General features: G+C 53.7%; 1 protein-coding gene across 1 annotated transcript; it reads right to left on the reverse strand.

The window, feature by feature from the left end:
- Positions 1-10463: 10463 nt before the first annotated feature.
- Positions 10464-12500, reverse strand: GPR25 (G protein-coupled receptor 25). Its single transcript, XM_036909471.2, has one exon. The coding sequence runs from the start codon at positions 12230-12232 to the stop codon at positions 11072-11074; it is 1161 nt and encodes a 386-aa protein (XP_036765366.1). The 5' UTR covers positions 12233-12500; the 3' UTR covers positions 10464-11071.
- Between the last annotated feature and the right edge of the window lie 8095 nt (positions 12501-20595).

Consider the following 20595-nt stretch of genomic DNA (forward strand, 5'->3'; position numbering starts at 1 on the left):
AGGGGGCGGCAGTTGCCAGTGGGCGGCTCGTGAGTCCGCGTCTGCAGTCGGCCGCACGCCCTAGAGAAAAAAAGCCCTGGGGGTGAAAGTGATACCGGGTGGGGTGCCGGCTCACCTCTCGCCCGGGACGCTTCTTGGGCCGCAGCCGGGGGCCCCTCCCTCGCTGCCGCCCCGAGCCCCTGCCTGCCGCCCAGCCCCTCGGGGATCAGGGGTCCCCACGCGCTAAGTCGGACCAGGCTTCTCTAGCCATTCCGTCTGGGGTTTCGGGGGACCCACAGAGACTTTGGAACGTTAAGAAAAGAGTGAATGATGTTAAAAGTTACATTTACAAAGATAGTAAGCTAAATACAGACGCAGGCATTGTTATGGGGCTTTGAGACATGGCAGCGGCCAGCGTGCGGGGGAGACGTCTCCCCCGGACCCCGAGGGCGGCAGGCCCGAAGCTCCCCGGCCCTTCCCGGCTCCCACAGGGAAAGCCCGCACCTGCCTGAAGCCGGGTGTCGCGCGGTGAAGAGCTGGGGGTGCAGGCGCCCTCTCACGCAGGGCTACCCCGGGGGCCCGTCCCTCATTTCACCTGGCGGCTGGACAGGGAGTGGCTCAGGCCATAACCGAGGAGAGAGGTAAAGAACATATATTTTGGAGTCGATCTCAGTTTCTTCGTCTGTAAACTGGGGATGAAGTCATGAGGATAAATGCTCTTGAGCATTGTGCCTTGCACACAGTAAGCCTGCAATAAAAGGGTAGTGATTTTTTAAGGCGTTTTTTCTACATTCCTACTCTTAAAAGAAAAAACAATGTTTCTTCAAAGCCAACTCTCAGAAAAATAAAATGAAATTTCTGCATGATAATTACACTTCAGTGGTCCGAACTTGTTTACTGGTGAACAGGTTTCACTTCCTGTGGTTTCTCCGCAGGAGGCTTCAAAGGGCCGGTCTCCTCCCCGTGGAGGTCTGGGCCGGAGCCTGGGCATGGGGAACGAGAAACCCGCTAGGGCCAAACAGCTCTGGCTTCTCTTTATTCAAAGTGATGAGGAAGGAGTGTGTCTTGAAGGGAAGATGGCTTAATTGAGGTCAGATGCAGCTTAAATCAATTGAAATGGTCCATAAACCCGGCTCTGTGTGACCCCTTCACACCTGGCTCCTCCAGGCACTAGTCCAACCCCTTCCCACACCCGCTCCTCAAGACTGATTTAGGTCAGAGCATTTTCATTTGTCCGTAAACAGATGCACTGAAGTGTGCTGGGTGCTTCAAAAGCTGGGTGGGTGAGGGCAGGGTGGAGGCTCGCGGGAGGGGTCTGTGCCATAGAGCAGCTGAAAGGCACCGTGAGGGTTTGGGCGCAGGTAAGGATCTTGAAGCAAAGGTTGGCTGGGTGCTCATGACGGGTCAAAGCCCCCTAGGCCGAAATCAGTGGGGAGAAGCCATCGGTTTGTTCAGGAACTTCAAAGCTGCTGAGTCGCAGCAGAAGTAGAACATTGGACTCCAGAGTTTGCACTGAGCCGTACCTGGGGCTGTCCATCTACACAGCGGCCAGGGGCACGCCAGCCTCATTCCTCATAGGCAGCCACTGCCGGGAGCTGTGTGCCAGTTCCAGTTTTAAGCAGCACTACTGTGTCGTAAGTGGAAGACATTAAAGCCCATTTTATGACATACCAAAAAAAAAAAAAAAAGGCCAGGTGCCCCTGTCTTAGATGCTGGAAAGTGGGTAACTTCTGTATCCTCACCCACTGTCAAGAGCTGGGATTCCAGCAGGAACAGTTGAGAAATCGCAAAGCAATAACACATCCAAATGGTAGCAGCCGTTGCCATCTGGGAAGGGGCCGGGCTTGGGCCTGGGGGGTGGAGAGGGTCAGAGCTTCACCGTCTCCATGTGAACTTCTGCTGTGAAAGTGTTCCCCTTGCTTATGTGCAATGTCTGTAATTAAAATGAATATTTTACCACTTATTATTATGAAAACTTTCCAACATAAATAAAAGCAGAAACTAGTGAACTCCCATTTATATATGTAACGCCTCAACTTAGTAATTATTAACATTTCTGTTTCTTTTATTTTTTCTTTAGTGAAACATGTCAAAGAAAATCCCAGGGATGGTGACATATCACTTCTAAATGTTTCAGAATGCATCTGTGAAAAAAAATGGGGCATTTTTCTTACATAATCATGTGGCTGTTATCACAATAGCTCCTAATGTCACCCAATGCCAAATCATCCTCGAAGTTTTCCTGTGGTCCCAACACCATCTTCTAAAGTGGGTCTGCTTGTGTCTGGATCCACGGTCTCCATGTGACAAGGTCTCCACGTCACACTTGGCTCTTTCGATTTTGTGCAGGTCCCCTTCCACAGGCCGTGATTTATTTTTTTTCTTATTGTGTCAGTGACTTGTTAACATCAGGCCAGTTTTCTTACAAAACATCCTCATCCTATTTTATCTGCTCACGTTGTCATTTAACTTGCTCCTAACCCTTGTAATCCTGGCGCCTGGAAGGTAGTGGCGTAGACTTGGATGGATTCCGGTGTACCATTGGGGTCACCACCTCACAGGTGGCGCTGGGGCCGGCGCCCTCCTCCCCTGGAAGCACACAGCCTCTGGTCAGTCCCTCCTGGTGATCTCAGTAGGCTCAGGGGGTGGCAGCCCTGTCCTTCAAGGTCAGAGCATCCCCCTCACCGCTGGGCAAGCGCCTGTAGGGTGACATGGTGGCGTCTCCCCACCAGCCCTCGCCTCGTGGACGCAGCAGGCACCAAGGATGGTCTATGATTTTATTAGAGGTTGCAAAGGTGAATTTCAATTTAGAATGATTTTTTCTCCTAAGAAGCAGTAACTTCATATGATGAGAGCAATTGCCTTATTGATCTATCTTCCAAATTCAGATTGTGATCTAAGAAAACCCTCAAGAGACATCCACTGTGGATTTACGATATTTAAAAATAACTTCCCCATTCCTACAGCATGCGGGGAGCCCGCGGGCTCTAACCTCTGAGAAGGTACAGAGCACGTGTGTGCGAATTCCTAGGTGCAGGGCCACTGAGAAACAGGCTCCTGAATGTCAAAAAGCATTTATTAAGCGGATCGGCCAATGAGTTTTACTCGCAGACCTGACGTAGTTGCTTTTCTTCCCGTGATGTCCTGTTGACGGGCTCGTTCGCAGAAACGGACAGCAGGGCGGAGCCGTTGCCTTCGTGTGTGTGGGTATTGTCCAGCCTTGATTGTTTAATTTGTAATTGATGGATATTGCTTCTAGCCTCTTGAAGGGTGCATTTTATAAAATATTTAAAATATCTTTTCAAAGCAATCAATGAGGCGAGTCTCTGGAGAACAGGCTGGGCCCACAGTCACGGGGCTGTGGGATCCCTGAGCTGACAGGACCTCAGGAGTGGCCTGCCTACCCCGCCCAGCGCTGGGGTCTCCTGGGCAGCAGCCCGGCTGGCGCCGAGCACAGCACCTCGGCAGGGCTCTGCTGCGGTTTCGCTCTTGGTCCCACTCACTCCAGGGAACACTGGGCTCTGCCGGACATTCCCAGCCAGAGACAAAACGTCCTGCTCACAGGCTCTCGCTGAAGAGACGCTGCCAGTCCCCCAGTTTCCTGGAAGTCGATGATGTACAAAAGCAACTTACTCGCAGTACAGAATTCTTTGTATGATTTTTAGTTTCAAGAAAAAGGAAAGAGGAAAAGGAAAATAATATTTTACCCCAAATTAAAGATCCACATTGCCTTTATTTTCTTCTTTTGTGCCAATAAGCCTACATTTTCCATCTTTTTTGTGTGGGATGGAGACTCAGATTTTCGGTGGTTATTCTGTGGGGCAACTGGGAGTCGTTTTTATTTTCATAGCCCCGTGGCCATATACACACAAATGGGCACATAGAAAATGCAAAATAAAAATGCATTGAACCAATGAATTTAAGAAGAGAAATCCAAAACCATGGAAGAATTCAGTTCCACTTAACAAGTAGTTTTTACTGTTTATTTTACTCCCAATAATTATAGCAAATGTGTACCGCTTAATATGTGTCACAGAGTCCTAAGCACTTCACAGATTTACACATTTAACTCTTTCATATGCCCTTTGAGACACAAAGTATTATTTTCATTTTCCAGATGAGGACGGTGCAGCGGAAAGAGATGAGTAACTTACCCAAATAACAAAGGCAGTGAGAAGCAAAGCTGGGACGTGACCGCAGGTAGTGGTGCCAGACTGTGCACTTAGTTTCTGGTTATTGGTTCCCACAGTCAGTGCACGGGGTCTAAAATAGTCCTGAATAATTACTGAAAGGCACTTAGTCACACTAGTGTGTGGAGCCACTTTCCAAAGTGCTTTGCAAAGGCAGATCTCACAGGTCGGCAGTTACTGCGATTGGGCGGGTTGTTGTCTCCTGAAGGAGAGGGAGGATTTGAGGTGATAGGATCCCATGGGTGGGAAGGAGAGGGGCCTGCAGGAGGGGCAGGTGAGGGGCGTTCTGTTTAGATTGGGACAGACATTAAGAAGCAGTCCTGAACTACATGGAAAAGATGTTCACTGCAGCATGTTTTTCAAAGAAAATCTCCTGAGCAAATTGTACGTCTCCACACAGAGGACTGGTGAGTTACATTCCAGCTCACCCGTGGAAGGAGTCTTCCAAACTGACCGCTGTGAAATCTAAAGAGTGGCATAGAAAAATGTTTAGAGGACGTCCTGCAAACACAAAAAAGACAGAACACCTCATGATTACGGTGATGTAAAACGTGACCACGGCTGAGAAGGGCTGGAAAGACAGTGTGCAAAAGTGAAAATGATTGCAGGGAGGGTGCTGGGGCTTGACTTATTTTACTCTTAATCTTACATTTCCTCTTGTTAAGATAGTAAGTTTTAGAAAATGAGACCTGAGAAGACTTGGGGGCACTTGGTTATATAAAAAGAGTTTGTGAAAAAGAGACAGAAGGAATTTGGCAACGTTGTGACCTGCCCTATGCTGTGACGTGCACATGCGACCCGCACATGCGACCCGGCGTGGGGACAGCCCAGAGCACGGCCTCCTTGTTTTCGGGTGTCTGGGGCTGAGGTAATAAACAGACAGGAGCAGAGGGGAGACAGTGAGCATGTGCATCATGCAGACAGTCATTCTGAGAGCAGGCTGAGCTAGATTAATCACCCCGGGTCCAGCGCGGCCCCCTGGGGCAAGCCACAGTCTCCACCCGACACTGGCAGCTGTGGTCTGCGTCTCTGTGGCCGTCGAAGCTCGGCCCCGCTTCTCTCGCTTGCCAGCCAGGACACTCAGGCAGTCCAGGGGCAGGGGAGTGTCCCCACTGCTTCTTCCCTGTTCTGACACCAGACCCTAGCTCACCCAGGAAGAACCCCTTTTCCCTCACAGTCTGATGCCCAAAATCTCCCTAGCAAGGGCGACCCTGGCTATCAGTCTGGGCAGTTTCTATTACCATTTCTGTATCTATCATCTCTCTCTCTATCTAAAGAAGTTTATTATGTGAAAATTGGCCCATGCAGTTACGGAACTGAGAAGTCACAAATCTGCAGTCAGCAAGCTGCCCAGGAAATCAGCGAAGTGAGTTCTAGTCCTGGCCTGAGTCCAAAGTGGGGAGAAGACTGATGTCCCAGCTCCCGGGCAGGGAGCGAATCCTGTCTTACTCAGCGTTTTTGTTCTAGGCAGGGCTTCAGTGGATCGACGGGGCCCCTGACACCGGGGAGGACAATCTGCTCTGCTCAGTCTACTGATTTAAACGTCAGTCTCACCCAGAAGCACCCTCACAGACACACCCAGAGTAACATTCGGCCACGTGTCTGGGCACCTCGTGGCCAGCTGACACATAAAATAAACCATCACAATGATCTTTTGGGAGTAGAGGCTGGGCCATGTCTACGCAGGACCAGTGAAGGTGGCCTTGACCCCAGTCACCCTTTGGTTTAGTGCCACTTAATGGTAAACAGGGTAGCTCATTGCTAGTGAGCTAATGGAAGATGGGAGATGTGTCGGGCTGGGGGCCAGGATGCGCGGGCCTTAAGTCCTGACCTGTGTGTGTGAGCCTGGCAGTTCAACCCAGCTCTTGGCAGTGTAGGTGCCCATCTGTGAAATGGGGGTAATAATACATGTTACTTAGGCAAGTTATATAAACTATCACTAATTAATACTGAACCAAACGGCACACTGGGTGAAGACCGCCTTTACTGGCCCCACACAGAAATCACCCTGCTTCTGTTCTGTTTCTGTCCTCAAAAGATCACTGTGGTGATTGACTTTACATGCCACTGGGCCATGAGGCGCCCAGGCATTTGTCTGCTGGGCAATATTATTATATAGCCTGTAAGGTTGTTGTGAGGATTAAGAAGATGATACGTACAAAAGCTTTAGCTCAGTTCTTTCCATATAGTCTGTGTCCAATAAATATTATTAGCTGTTATTTTCACACCTACTTCAGAGGGATGTTGTAATGACATATTATATATAAAAGGTATTTGAAATAATATAATATAGTAATGTGTTCTTTTAAAGTTGGGCAGATACCAAATTAAAGTCATTACAAATGACTTAAAAAATAATAATGCCTGGTGTTGTTTGGTAAGGAGGGGGTGAATGGGCACACTCACACTTCTAGAGAAAATATACATTTTCAGCAATTTGTCCAATGTACCAAAAGTCTTAAATTATTCATGATCTTTGAATTTGTCTTGAAGATTCAGAAATGAATATAAAGATTTTTGTATGAGGCTGTTCATCTCAGAATTAGTTTCATAAGAATGAAAAATTGAAAAAGATGATGGGTATCACACGGGAGCAGGCGGCAGGGGCGGGAGGCAGTGGGGGGGATGGACAGGTTCCAGCTGCCCTGTTTGACCTTGGTGAGGACACTTCTGAGCCTGTTTCATCTTCAATAAAATGAAGCTAATCATTCCTGCTTGAACAACCTAAGACAGGCACAGTCGCAGGGGGGCCATCAGGTGAGAAATTGGGGATCAACAGAGGTGAGGCTTAGAACCTCACCCCCCCATTCTGAGAGAAATCTTCTGCATACGTGGATGTTTTATTGCCCTGGTCTAGCTTGGATTAACACATAGTCTACAGGCACACACCTGATCATCTACATTTGCTCTCTTACAGCACTAAACTATGTTTTCTACCTTTATCTTGTATCTACCTACCACTTCAGCATTTTATTAAAAATAATAATAATAAAGAGAGAAATGTGGTATCCACATATAAATCAAGTATAAAAACCAAATGAGTATTCATATTTGAACTGATTGTGTATAGTTCATGATGCGGGATCAAAACCGAAAGTTTCTGTGATGGCTGCCCTTGTACTGTTCACCATGTGAGAACTTGTTTGTTATGCTTCAGAAGATCGGAGACTGATGCGAATTAGGCTTGGGGTTGATTAATGATTGTGCATTGAGTCCCCTATACAGAATTTTATTGTTATTAACAACCATATGATCAGTAAATATGAGAGATGCCCTCTCAAAAAAAAAAATCATTCCTGCTTGCCACAGGGTCATGAGAATCACTGAAATTTTTAAAAATGCATGAAATCCTGTGATGTGTAAGTGTGACTCCCCACAGCGCTGCGTTCATGGAGACGTGATGGTAACAAAGAGTGATTTCGCAGCCCCCTCTTTCCCTCCTGCTCGTTCCCTCTTCTTCGGCTGGGGGTCTCGCCCTCATTTGCCCCAGTCGACTGAGGCCGGGCTCCCACGGGTGGGCAGGGTGAAGGCCACTCAGCCGCCATAGGGGTCCAGCCTGATACCGTCCGGCAAATGAGATGTCTGGCAAGTGTGCAGAGCGGGCACCTCACCCCAGGGTGACCCGGGGCTGAGTCATACCACCAAGTGCAGCCTGCCAGCTCTGCCATGCTGTGACCTCCCCAGATTGCTCATTGCCCCGGGGCCCTAGGTTCCCACACGGGCCCTGGGAATGGACCCCCGGGGTTGTGGGAGGTGAGAAGAAAGCCCAGAATTAGTCACAGGAACGAAATAAGAATCACACATGGCCCAGGCCACCAGCCTGCAGCAGATGCTGGCCCCTTGAAAGCCCAGAGCAGCCCACCCCACACGCTCTCCGGGGCGGCCTGGAGGGGTCGCCGGGGCCCGGCCCCCGTGTGTCTGTCTAGCACACCGCAGCTCACCGAGGACTTTCAAGAGCATGGCTTCCTTTGATCTGAGGCAGCCGAGCAGGCTGAAGAAAGCGAGGCTCAGGGAGGCTGAGGAGACACCCAGACTGCAGAGCCAGGCCTGAGCAGCTCCAGGGCTTTGGCAGTCTAACTGGCCTTTTAAAAGGAGCCCACAGAAAATTTCAAGAATAAGGAAGTGAAGGGGGCAGAAAGGATCTGTGAGCCCCTTACTCTCACGCAGGCACTGCCAGCACTTGCTGTCTCTTCCAGGTTTTCTCACGTGCCGCTTTGTAAAGCACACATACATGCATAGCCTTCCTTTGATGCGTCACCTCATGTCATACGCTCTCCTATCATGGCATGGTCCTGGCACTTATTCCTGCCCCAGGTGGTTAAAGAGCGCCTGCTGCCTGCCAGCTGCTGCTCCGGGCACTGGAGTGCTGCAAGGAGTAAAAGGGACACTCTCTTCACTTCTGGAGCTTGTATTCTGAGAGACAAGCAGTGAATAGTGAATGAGGGAGTGACATAGATGACATCAGTTACCACCACATCCCTATTGATGCTTAATGCTTGTGCAAGAGAAAGAAAAGAGCGACAGATAGTTTTTATCCAAAGGACTTTGCGGCATGTCGTGTTCGCTCCAGTAAAACCAGTAAGCTGAGGGTTATTTTATATCCTCCAGGCTTGATGTGTGCGGGTTTATCACAAGCAATTTTGCTACCTTTTTTTTTCTCTTAACTTACAACGTTTGCCAATCTCTCTTTAATAAGGGGGCATCCTAAGATCTGCATAACAGTTCATGATTCTGATAAAGGCATTGTGCGACCAGTGGACACGTAGGCTGTTTCTTCAGGTTAAAGACGTTAAGAATTTTTATAATTCAGTGCATCAAACTTCTATTACTTAGTATCATGGCCTTAGAAAAGAGTGGCAGAAGTGAAATTACAGGGTCAAAAGGAATGAACATTTTGGAGGGATGGGATATGAATATTTTTAAAGATCTGGATGTAGACAGACAAATTGCTTTCTGAAAGAACCCGCCTTATAGGTCCGTGTCCTGTCAGCAACATCCGAGGGGCGCCCACCTAACCTGCTCCTGGCTGGATCTGTGCCTCTTCTCCCCCGGGGAGGAATGGGGAGCTCACTGGTCCTCCTCCATTCTTGTCTGAATCTAAGAGAAAATGTGCATGAGACCCGCGGCTGAGTAACGCAGCGACCCACCCCCAGCAAAGGAGGGGCGCGCTCTCTCCACGGGAGCTGAGCGCCGGGAACTCCTGCCGCGGGGAGGTGCACGGACTGCCTCCCGGCCGTCCTCGCGGAGCTCGGCCCGGAAGTCGGGAGGGACACGCGGGCGCGGGCAGGGGTGGGCGCCCAGACGACTGGGCGAGGTGATTCCTCCGGGAGCCGAGGTCTCGCTGCGCGCACACCCAGCTGGGGCCGGCCTCCCTGGCCGCGGGACACAGGCCGTCTCCCGCCCCAGAGAGCGGTGGTGAGGGTCCGGAGGACCCCGATACCCCCGGGCGTTCAAGCCGGAGCCTATGTGAAATGGGTCCCGTCTGGCGCAGTGACCCCACGGGCGCAGGGCCTGCCTCTTGGGCGTGCGGGAGGACCGCGCACCGGTGGGTTCCCCAGCAGCCCGACCCAGGGGCCGCTGCGGGTGGGGTCGAGGCGGGCTGCCATGTTCAGCCTGCTCGAATCCAACAGCCAAATGCTGAGCGGAAATGCAGTGGGTTGGATGGGGGCTCGGCCCCCCGAGAAAGGATGGCCCGGCCTCGGACGCGGTCCGGGGGAGCCCGCAGCCCTCTGACCTGGGGCGGGGATCAGCCTGGGGCGGCGGTGGAGGCGGGAAGCGCGGCTCTCCAGGAGAGTTTTGAATTCATTTCCCTGCAACGGGCTGGCATTTCTTTAGGCCAAATTCTCTTAAATCGGAAGTGTGAATAATGAATGTCCAAACCCTCCAGAAACCATAAACGATAAGTCACTCGGTCAAAAAATGGATAATCCCAAACATTTCTACTGCATAGCCTCAAAAAGGATAGGAAAACAGGCCAAATACGTATTTGAAAGTCATAATGACACATGCCCTCTTTGAAGTGACACCTGGCTGGCAGACATGAAATCTTTTCTTTCTGTAACCTTCAAAATATGAAACGTCCTTTAAAATAATAAGCATAAATGATTCGCTGCCCTCCCGCGGGATCACCGCACCCACACTGGGGCCGCTGCTCCCCAAGAACTCCCCGAATCCTGAGGTCGGCCTCACCCCCGGGGCGGAGTTTGTCTGACCCCGTGTTCGGTCTGCCCCTCACACACTCATTTCGCTCCCACCGCTCAAGTGAAGACACAGCTGCTAAGCGGGGCTGGCAAAGTATTTATTGAGAAGGCACAGCTGGCACAGCCCCCGGACGCCCGGGCCGAGGCGCGGAACTGAGCGCCCGAGGGATTCTGGAGCCTCTGTGCAGAAGGAAGGGCCGGGATGGCTTCCAGGGCGAGCACTGCAGCCTCGGGGGGCGGGGTGGGGACACGCTGGGCACGGAAGCGCTTGCCACTCCCAAATCCTGGAGGTGGGAAGGCCAGAAGGTCTGACTGGGAGAGGGTCTTTCTCAGAAGGCAACGTCTGTCAGCGGACTAAGGGGGAGTCTGCGGAGGGTCCGGTGCAAATTCTGGCGGGTGCTGTTCCCGACGCAGAAGGAAGCCCACTTCTCTGTCGTCTACCTGGCGGGGCTGCGCGACCCCAGGTGTCTGTCTTCTCCATCTCACGGGCCTTCCACTGGACTGGGGAAAATCCGCCAGGAGCCCCCTGGGCTGCGGGAACGGAGGGGCGCGGCGCGGATGGGGGGAGGCTGTCCTGGGAAAGCTGATGCGGGATGGCGCGGGGCAGGCGGCCGGCGCAGCCTGCGGCCCACGGAGGGCCACATGTGGGGAGCCCGGGCGCCCCTGCGGCCTCCCTGCCCGCGGCGCTGCGCCGCCGGGCGGCTAAGGGCCGGCCGAGGCCGTGCTCGCCGTCTGGGCTCGCCCCCGACTGCGGGCCGCGCCCCGGAACACCGAGCTGCCGTCCGCGGACAGCGAGGACGCCGAGCTCGCCCGGCGCGCCAGGCCGTGGCCGCGCCCGCAGACGCCGCGCCAGGCGCGCGCGCGGAACGAGCGGTCCAGCAGGAGGTAGATGAGCGGGTTGGCGCAGCTGTTGACGAAGGCCAGGCAGGTGGCGACGGTGAGGCCCCAGCGCAGCGCCCCCAGCAGGCGGCAGGGCAGCGGCACGGCCCCCAGGCGCGCCAGGTGGAAGACGGCGCGCAGGGCGCAGAAGGGCAGCCAGCAGCCCACGAACGCGCCCTCCACGGCGCAGATGATGCGCAGCGAGCTCCTGCGGGCGCGGCCCAGGAGCGGCGGCCGGCGCAGGCGGCGAGCGACGCGGCAGTAGCAGACGACGGTGACGCCCATGGGCAGCACGAAGGTGAGCAGCTGCAGCAGGAGGCCGAGGCCCTGGAAGGCGTCCGAGGGGTCCTCCCCGCACTGACGGCCCGGGCCGCCTGGCAGCGGCTGCAGCCGCCGGTAGGCCAGCGCGGGCAGGCCGGCCAGGAGCGCCGCGGCCCAGACGCCGCAGCAGGCGGCCCGCGCGCAGCGCCGAGTGCGCCGCGGCCGCGCGCCCGGCGCGGGCACCACCGCCAGGTAGCGGTCCACGCTGAGGCCGGCCAGTAGCAGCGCGCCCGCGCAGCGCGTGCCCGCCAGCGCGAAGCTGCTCAACTTGCACAGGCCCTCGCCGAAGGGCCAGCGGCCGCCGCGCGCCGCCGCCGCGGCCCAGAGCGGCAGCGTGAGCACCAGGCCCAGGTCGGCGGCCGCCAGGTGCAGCACGAAGGTGTCCACGAGCCGCCGCGGGCCGCGCCGCCCGGCCAGCAGCCACACCACGAAGGCGTTGCCCAGCAGGCCCACCGCGAAGGCCGCCAGGTAGAGCGCGGGGATGTAGGCGTGGCTGTAGGGCAGGTCCACCGGCGGGCACAGCTCCAGCTGCTCCAGGCCGCCCGCGCCCGAGTAGTCCCAGGCCGTGGTCCCCGGGCTGGGGGCCCAGGGCGCGGTGAGCTGCATGGACGGGCACCGGGCCGGGCGCAGGAGCCGGCTCTGGGCAAGACGGGGTTTGCCCATCACAGCCGGTGCCCTGCACCTCCCTTCCTGCCCGCCCGGACGGGGCAAAGGGGTGGGCAGGAAGGGGGCGGCGGCGGGCAGCAGGAGGGTGTGGGGTGGGAGGGGCAGGCTCCTGTGGTATAGATGGTGGCCCAGGACTCGGGGCTGGCCCGAGGGGCAGGGCAGGGACCGGGCAGAGGGGGCCTCATCGCTGTGTCTTGGAGGAAACGTCCTCGGGGCTGGAGACCCGCCGTGCCTTCCAGGGGGAGCAGCCGGTCAGGCCGCAAGAGGTGGTGGGTGCCCCAGAGCCCTGCCCGATCTTACCCCCACCTCCCGCCCGTGCCCCACGCCATTTTTCTGGTTTTGGGGTGAAGAGCTAGGACCCGGATGAGGATTTTGTAAGGGGGGTGGTGGTGCAGCCTGCCGCCCACCCACCTGTCTTGTAGGAAGAGGGCTTCTGCCGTCTGATGCATGGGGGTGGGGGAGCTGCCTTGGGGGCCCACCTGCCAGCCAGGACTTGAGCTGGTAGCCTCCTGCGATGCTGGGCTAAATGTCTTAAACCAAACGGTTGTTTTTCTGACCAACTCAGGCCCTCGTGGAGCCACACGGGAGGGTTTTTAACTGGAGAGGGAAGGGTATAGTGAGATTAGTCAGACAGAAAGCAGCAGAGCCTGGGATTCGAATCCCACCTCTTCCTTGTCTCCCCTCATCTGGGAAAACTGGTTAAGCCAAACCCAGACATCAGCTCAGTGCAGAAGATGACACCAGACGGTGCCTGCTTTAGCCTGAAATACTTTGTCCTAACTTAGGGGCCAGGAGCTCAGAGGAGGGCGAGATCCTCTATGGACGGATCGGAAGGATTCGTGGAGAAGGGAGAAAGCTTGCCCCTTCCCCGGAAGGTGGGCGCAGCAGCAATTCTGGGCAACTTCAGCCGGTCCAGATTCTGCTTAGTGGACATCCCTCCCGTGAGACTGTGTGGAGCCACGCTTCACATGTGTGCCCGCCCAGAGCACGCCCCACTGTCACTAGAAATGAGTGGCTGGTTGGGCAGTCTGGTGTTAAAAAGTTGGGGCAGGTTATCAGTTGCGTTCAATTCAGTCCAGTTAGGAGTGAGCTCGTCCACGTGGCAGGCCGTGTTTCAGGAGTTGCAAGGGATGCCATTCCCGACCTCAGACGTCCCTTGTCTAGGCGGGCTCATGTGCAGCATGTGCAGGGGCCCCGGGCCCAAGGTCACACTGGGCAAGTGCTAAAAGTGAAGTCCTTTTGGCCCCCAGAGGAGGGAGCAGTTGCCTCTGGTGGGAGGAGTAAATCAGAAAAGGCTTGCCAGCGGGTGACACTCGAGGTCAGCTCCTGGAAGGAGCTCGGGGTGAGTTACGAGAGCAGTTCCCGGGCCCAGGATGGCAGAGGGTGGCAGGGGAGGAAGCAGGAAAGGTGGTGGGGGCCAGACCACAGGGGCTCGGGTTTCATTCTGTAGGTGGTGGGGAACCATTGGCCATTTGAGTAGGGCTGGACCCCCAGCTGTTTGGGAACAATCCCAGACAGAACTGGGTGGGAGGGCAGAGGGGCTCAGGCCAGGGAGCCCCCACACAGGGGGCAGCTGTGATAGTTTGTGCGGGGATAGGGAGGGCCCGAAACAGGTGACAGTGGGGACAGGAGGGAGAGGATCTATTCGGGGATCATTGTAACATCGCGGGCCTCTGCAGAGAGGAGGCAAAGCTGGGCCTGCGGTGGCCCTGGGTGGGAGCCCTCCGGGTGCCATCCTGCCCAGGGGGGCGGGAGCACAGAGAGGCTGGGTGTGCCTACTGTGCTTCGTGTTGATTTGTGGTAGGGCAAGGAAGTAACTTATGATCCAAACGAGGGCACTTCTGGGAGGGAAACAGAGTCATAATTACCAGGGTCGTAAACCAGGACTGTTCTGGGCAAACTGGGACCAAGGTCCCCCTAGTCTGAGGTCCCTCTGGCCCACGAGATCCCCGGGGAGCTGGAAAAGCTTAAGGAGAGCTGGGCATGCATGTACCCAGGCTGTTCTGGACAATAATTTTTCTCCCGGGCCAACTGCAAGATGGAGAAAGGCAGGCAGGACAAGAGGCCAGGGAGAGTGGTATCTGGCCTGCCCTTCCACGGGCATCCCAGCCCCCGCGGGGTCTGGTTTTCTCTGCAGACTCACCCGGATCGGGGAGCCTGGGGGCTGCTGGAGATTCAGAGCAGTGATTCTGATCACACGTTTGCTGGTGAGCGATGCCCACATGCCGGGTGGCCTGGGGCTGCAGCCCCTTCCCTAGAAGGCTCACAGAGGCGGCTCTTGTTTGCCGGAGCCTGCAGACAGTCAGACAGGCCGCTGCTGCCGGACCTCACTTTCCTGGCACGGCCAGGCTGGGGCACAGACAGTGAGCAATTCTGAAAGCTAGAAATGACCTGCAAGGAAACCGCCAGGTGGGAGAGAGATTAGGGCAAGGGCACCAGGAGGCAGACACAGGCGGGGCAGAGGGGGGAGGAGAAGCAGCTGTTTGTTAAAAACACAGAATCTTGCTTCCTGGGGCCCTGCTATCATACCCAAGGGAAGTCTGAGGCCCCGAGCACATGGCAGCTTCTCTCTCTGGGGCCTGGATGCTGTGGGTCTTTCTGAACTTGTCTGGATGGGAGGAAGCAGCACAGGCCAGAGCCAGGGACACTGCCCTGGACCCGGCCTGCCAGGCACCTGGCCTGGTTTCAATGACCAAGGCCAGCTCCCTGCAACTGGTGTTTCTTCTCCCCATCAGGGGGCTCCTAAGGGGTTGGAAACAAGTCAGCTACTGCAAACACTCTTCCCGATCAGCTGAGAATCCTGGTCACTCTCTGACGGGTGTCAACAAAGCCAAGCAGGAGTGGACTTCAGTCTTTCCCCAGTGCTCCCCGGGAGCCATCTGCCCCACCCCATGAGGCCCTCCTCTCTGCAGACCCAGTGGGTGGGCCTGGCCTTGCTCCTTACATCTCAGGGTGAGGGGAACGTCTCTCCACCCATCACCGTGCCTGGCCTGAGAACAGAGGTTACACTTAATAAATATTCAATCCTTTGAACCAGACTGCTTGCAGGAGCTTTATTTCTGTCCCTTTATGGGCTATATAGTAAAACTCTTACAACTTTTTCCCCCAATTTTAATTTTTCTGTGCAAATGATCTTAACCCTTTGGGAAAAATATTTTGAGCACTGTATTTGCCATTTTTCATCATAAAAGCCATATAATCACATTGTGAGCCACAGAGTAAGAATAGTCGCCCCAGGCCTGGTGCCAAAATGCAAGCATACGCAGCAATTGGGTGAATTTATTTCCAACCTGTGAAGGATGTTTGCAGAAGTAGAGGATTCATGGGTGTTCTATTTTTTCAGATTCCATTTTCAGATTTTCTCCACATATACTTTTTCCACACAGCTGTGTCAGAGTCAGTTTCTAACGAGAACATGCATGGTTGTATATAGTCTTTTTCTCAATGTCACGTAAATCCACATTTTTCTATGTTGCTTTATTTTCTAATCCTTTAGTTTTGGACATTTAGGTTGTTTCCAGCAGTTTTTGCTACTGATGGAAATTTGTGATAAGTAACTGCACTTTTGACTTTCTTGTTCTTTCACATGGTTTTCGTAGTGGAAATGCCCTGGGGAATGTTAAAGGCTGTGAAAGTGTTTGTGGCTTAATACAAATGCTTTCAGTGATTAGTAACCATACGGTATTGTATACAGGCATGGGGCTCAACACCATCTTATTAGATATATACATCAATAAAATATATTTTTTCTGCTTTATTATGTAATGAGGTGAAATGGGAACTCATTTTAATTTACATTTCCTTGAACACAAATAAGATTGAAAAATCTTTCCATATTTAATTCCTCTTAGGTGAACCAGTTCCTTCATATATTTATCAATTCATACACTTATTATAATTTTAGGTGTTTCTTGTAATTTTGCATGAACTATTTATTTAAGATAAACCATTGTCCCATTTGATTCAAATGTTTTTCCAGACTTTTTTTTTAGGTTTTACATTTTCCTGTAGTCAAATTTGTTGTTCTTAGTGATTTTAGAGTTTAGAATGTTACTTTCTGTTTGACCATCTGAAAACAGTCAATTCTAGTCTTAAAAATTTTTTCTGTCTTTTTTAATCCACTTGGAGTGTGATGATTTTTTTTTCAGATTTCTGTCCAACTTTCCCAGCACCATTAAATTTAAAATATTTTTTAGAAAACCCTGCTCTCTGTGTTGTGATGTTGGATTTATGGCTTTCGGATCCCCTGCGTTGTGTCTGCTTCTGGTCAGAGGGCAGAGAGAACAGGTCCAATGGGCGGCGGCTTGTCTGGCTTCAGCACCGGCTCTGACTTGGCAATTGTGGGCGCGGGGGCGGCTCTGGCTGCCTGGGGGCTGTGCGTCCCACACTTGCTCTAGCGGAGCCGCGCCGGCAGGGTCTGAGCAGCGCCCCACGGTGCTCGGCCTCCGCTGGCTGCAAGAGTGGCACACGGGCATCAGCTGCTGGCCACCTCTCCTCCCTGCAGGACACAGGACACGACGCTCTCTTTGCACATGGTGGGTAGTCAGTCGCGGCTTGGGGATTGCACTGGTAATCAGCAAAGAAAACATCCCCATCTGGGGACTTCAAGACCTGGGCCTGGTGTCGCCGGTGAACTGCACAGGGTGACAGGAGGCTTCGGAGAACTGCTGATGGGACTGGCTTGCATTAGACCAGGTCTGCTGCCCTGACAGGGAGGGAACAGCAACTGAGTCCCCAGCGGGAGGCAGCCTTGCAAAGCCGTGTCTCCTGGTGAGTCCCCGCCTCTTGGCAAGTACTGCAGAGGAATGGGGGCATCCTCTGTTTTATTCATTGTTACTGGCTGGCTACCAGGGTGGAGTTCCCCACAAACCACATGCCCTGAGCCCTGGAGCAGAGCCTCCCTGTGGGTGCGTGTGTGTGTGTGTGTGTGCGCGCATGGGCGCATATGCCCACGTGTTAGGTAGGCGATGGAGCAGAGAAGCAGCAGCAGTCGGTGCCCCTGCTCAGCAGCCTTGTGGCTCAGCCGGTGGCTGGCACACGCCACGGAGGGGCCCACCCTGGATGCCAGAGACCAGGCAGAATGTTTCTGGTGTTCAATTATTTTAGAGACTCTCTGGTACTAAACGTGGGGTAGCTGGGAAAGGGCACGTCTGATGAGATGCGCACTTAGGCTGTGGCCCACGCCAGGCACGGTGACTCAGAGCGAAAGCCCCGGGCCCGCCGCTGTGCAGTGGTCTCGACCTCCTGTGTCCACGCCTCATGTGGGTTCAGGGAGCACAGGGCTGGGCGCGGGGTGGCTCTCAAGGAAAGCGAGACTTCTGTCCTTTCTCCATTGCAGGTTTCCGTGGCCCAAAGGTATTTCGAAAGGCAAAACCAAACCAGTCAGAACTCAAGAGACCAGCAGCAGGGAAGTCCCGCAGCATTCACATGGCCCCAGGGTTTGTTTGGAAAGGAAGCCCCATTTTCTCTTTGTCCTCATTACTCTGCCCACGGAGGCTTCTGGAGGAGGACGTGGCCTCACCTTCCAGCCATCTCACAGCACGTTCGCTGTTTCTGGCGACTTGCCCAGGGACCTGGTGTTGCTCCCTGTTGGTGCAGGTGCCCACGCGGTGCCGTGGTTCTGCGCCGACCAGCGGAACCAGCTCCGCGGACCTTCAGTCAGAGGGAATGTGCACAGCGCCTTCCTACCAGGGGGCGAGCGTGACGCGGAGCTTCCTTCCAAGGACGAGGAGCTGGAGGGGAGAAAACGAACGGCAGATGTGATGTTCTGCCTCGTGTCACAGTCAAAGCAGGTCAGCTTGCTAAAGAAGAGGGCTAGGGCAACATGACAACAGATTCCGGTCACCTCGACACCCCAGCCTTTCTGCAATTCAAAACAACAGTGAACTGTAAAATGAGCGGAAGAAAATCCTTGCGGCTGGTTTTGTTCATTACCACTTGATCTTGGATTGTCCAGTTTTTCCTAGTTTTCGGGTACCTACAGGTATTTCCCAATGCCCTGACTTTGGGGCAAGGCTCTGAGGAGTTTAAATACTGGTCTCAGGCCTTTGAGTTTTACAGCACAGGAGTTTTGCACTGACAGGGACGGCAGCAGGAAATCAGGGCTGTTGGGAAGTTGAGTGACAAGTCGCAGGACACTTTGGAGGGAGAAATGGAATTGGGGAGAATTCCCCTGGAGGCTCTGCAGAGTAAGTATGAGCTGTCAGGGCCTGGACACCAGGCTGCTGGCGGGGAAGAGGAGGAACAGATTAGAGGTATGAGAGTTGGGCAGGACTTGGTGGGTGTCTGGGCACAAGGTGCCTTCCGTGTTGGACAAAGGAACCCAGGAAGGTTCCAGCCCTAGCAGTTAGCATATGACAGGAAGGAGCTGGTTTCCTAGGAGGCTGATAATTGGTTTCTAACAGGTTGAGTTGTGGACGACGGTGCAATGTCCAGGTTAAAGGCTGAGATGGCAGTTAGTGCACGGCCGGGGCCAGAGGGGGCTGTCAGGGCTGGGGTGGAGATTCTGTGCACAGGAGCCAGTGCAAGCTGATACCGAAGGCCTCCTGGGAGGGAGAGTAGAGGAAGAGAAGGGCATGAAGGAGAATCGGGCCTCGGGACTGGCCTGTGACTTGTGGGGAAGAGGAGCTAGAGAAAGGGAGAAATCGGGACATAACGGCATCGTGTCACCAGTCACTGGGTTTTCAAGCCATACGTATGTGGGTCCCACAGAACAGTGTGTGCAGAGGGAGTCAGGCCAGAAAAGCCAACTTGGGGTTTGTATTTTGAGGGCAAAAATACCTAGAGTAGGAAGTTAGAGGTATTGTAGCAGAAATCAGAGCAAGGCTTAGGTCTAACTGTGAATGTGGGACCAGGACCAGGAAGTCCTTCCACTTACTCACCTGAGAAACAGTTCCTGAACACCGCTGTGCTCAGGCACTGCCTGCGGAACAAGGCTCAGAGCAGGAACTTCCTCCTGGCACAGGCTGCCTGCTTGCGGTGCTCAGCATGCCCCGGCTCGGCTCTGTCCAGTCCAGCTGCCTCTGGCTAAGAAAGTAAAGAGGATGCAGTTTCCAAACAGCTGGCTGGTTAAATAAATGTGTATGTAAAGTAGGTTTTTAAGGCCCTATCACCAGAACTCATTTTTCTGCAACTAAAAATTCAAGTCTGAAGAAAACTAGGATGGGGCATCTTATTGGCTGGTAAGGTAAGATAGTCTTATGTTATTCAGTTTTACTACGACTGAGCTTGCTTAACAAATAAGAACCTCTTACAATTAACAAGGAAAGGGCTTACCTGCCCTTTACTTTTGGTCCATATTTCTGTGATAGCATAAAGTTTATCAGATGTTTATGAAGGTCTAACCACATCCCCTCAAAACAGTGGGTTCCTTGATAGAAGAGAACCTAGATCTTCATGATTTGGTTCCTTGCACCTAAGTAGTGCTTTCTTGATAACTTGATCAACCTGTTAGCAGGTTTAGTTTATTTCCACCACATTTGCATTTTCTCTATCCTTCTACTCCTATGAATCTAGCTATCTAAGAGTACAGAGCACACCAGTCTGGTTTAGCTGCTGGTTGCAGTATTAGATAAAAGAATGAAGCCCATTTTAACTGCAGCCCTGTTTCCCGTGTGGTGAACGAATGGCCAGCCAGTGCAGTGCGCAGAGCACGTCCTTTCATTCCTGCACATGCCCTGCGGTGAAAGTGGCGCCCTGTGGCGCGTGGGCCTGAGGTCAGAAGGCTCAAGCCCACGCAGGGGTGCTGCCGCTAGCTGGCTTTGTCCCTGGTAGTCACTCACTCACCTCGGAGAACCGCATCCTCCGTCTGTAGATGCAGCACCGTGCTGCTCCCCTCTTCCTAGAGAGCAATTTAAAACCCCTTTTAAATCGTAAAGGAACATTAAGGTGGGTAGTTCCTACGTGCTTAGGGTTGAGAGCCACGTCCTCGCTCCCAGAACGGGCGAGTGCTGCAGGAGTGCCAGGTGGGTAAGGAGCGTGGGCAGTGGGAGCACCGGGCCTCACGCACCACCCGTGTGCCCTGGCGCTTCACGGCCACCAGGCACTGCCGCGGGGAGGCCCAGACCTACCCCCAGAGTGACTCACTGGGGGTGAGCGGGTGAAGTACAGCGACCATGCAGGTGCCACAGGGGCTTCACTCAGTGTGTTAAAAGCCTTAGTGGATTTTAAATTTTGTTAATTTTTTATTCCCCAACAGAATCATTTTTCTCTATTTTTCGGACATGGATCTATGCCACTGAGGACGGAGGTAACTTTATGAACACCAAGGGGCGAGAAGGCCCATGCACCCACAGATGCAAAAGGCAGGTGCCTGAGACTGGATCCTAGACCTCCTTGCGTGGAGAGCGGTTTGGATGCAC

The sequence above is a fragment of the Manis pentadactyla genome, chromosome 9 (assembly GCF_030020395.1).
Source record: "Manis pentadactyla isolate mManPen7 chromosome 9, mManPen7.hap1, whole genome shotgun sequence".
Classification (NCBI taxonomy): Eukaryota; Metazoa; Chordata; class Mammalia; order Pholidota; family Manidae; genus Manis; species Manis pentadactyla.

What these genes read in the sequence shown, in the direction of transcription:
- GPR25 (XM_036909471.2), bottom strand. Translation starts at nt 12,232, where the DNA reads ATGGGCAAACCCCGTCTTGCCCAGAGCCGGCTCCTGCGCCCGGCCCGG.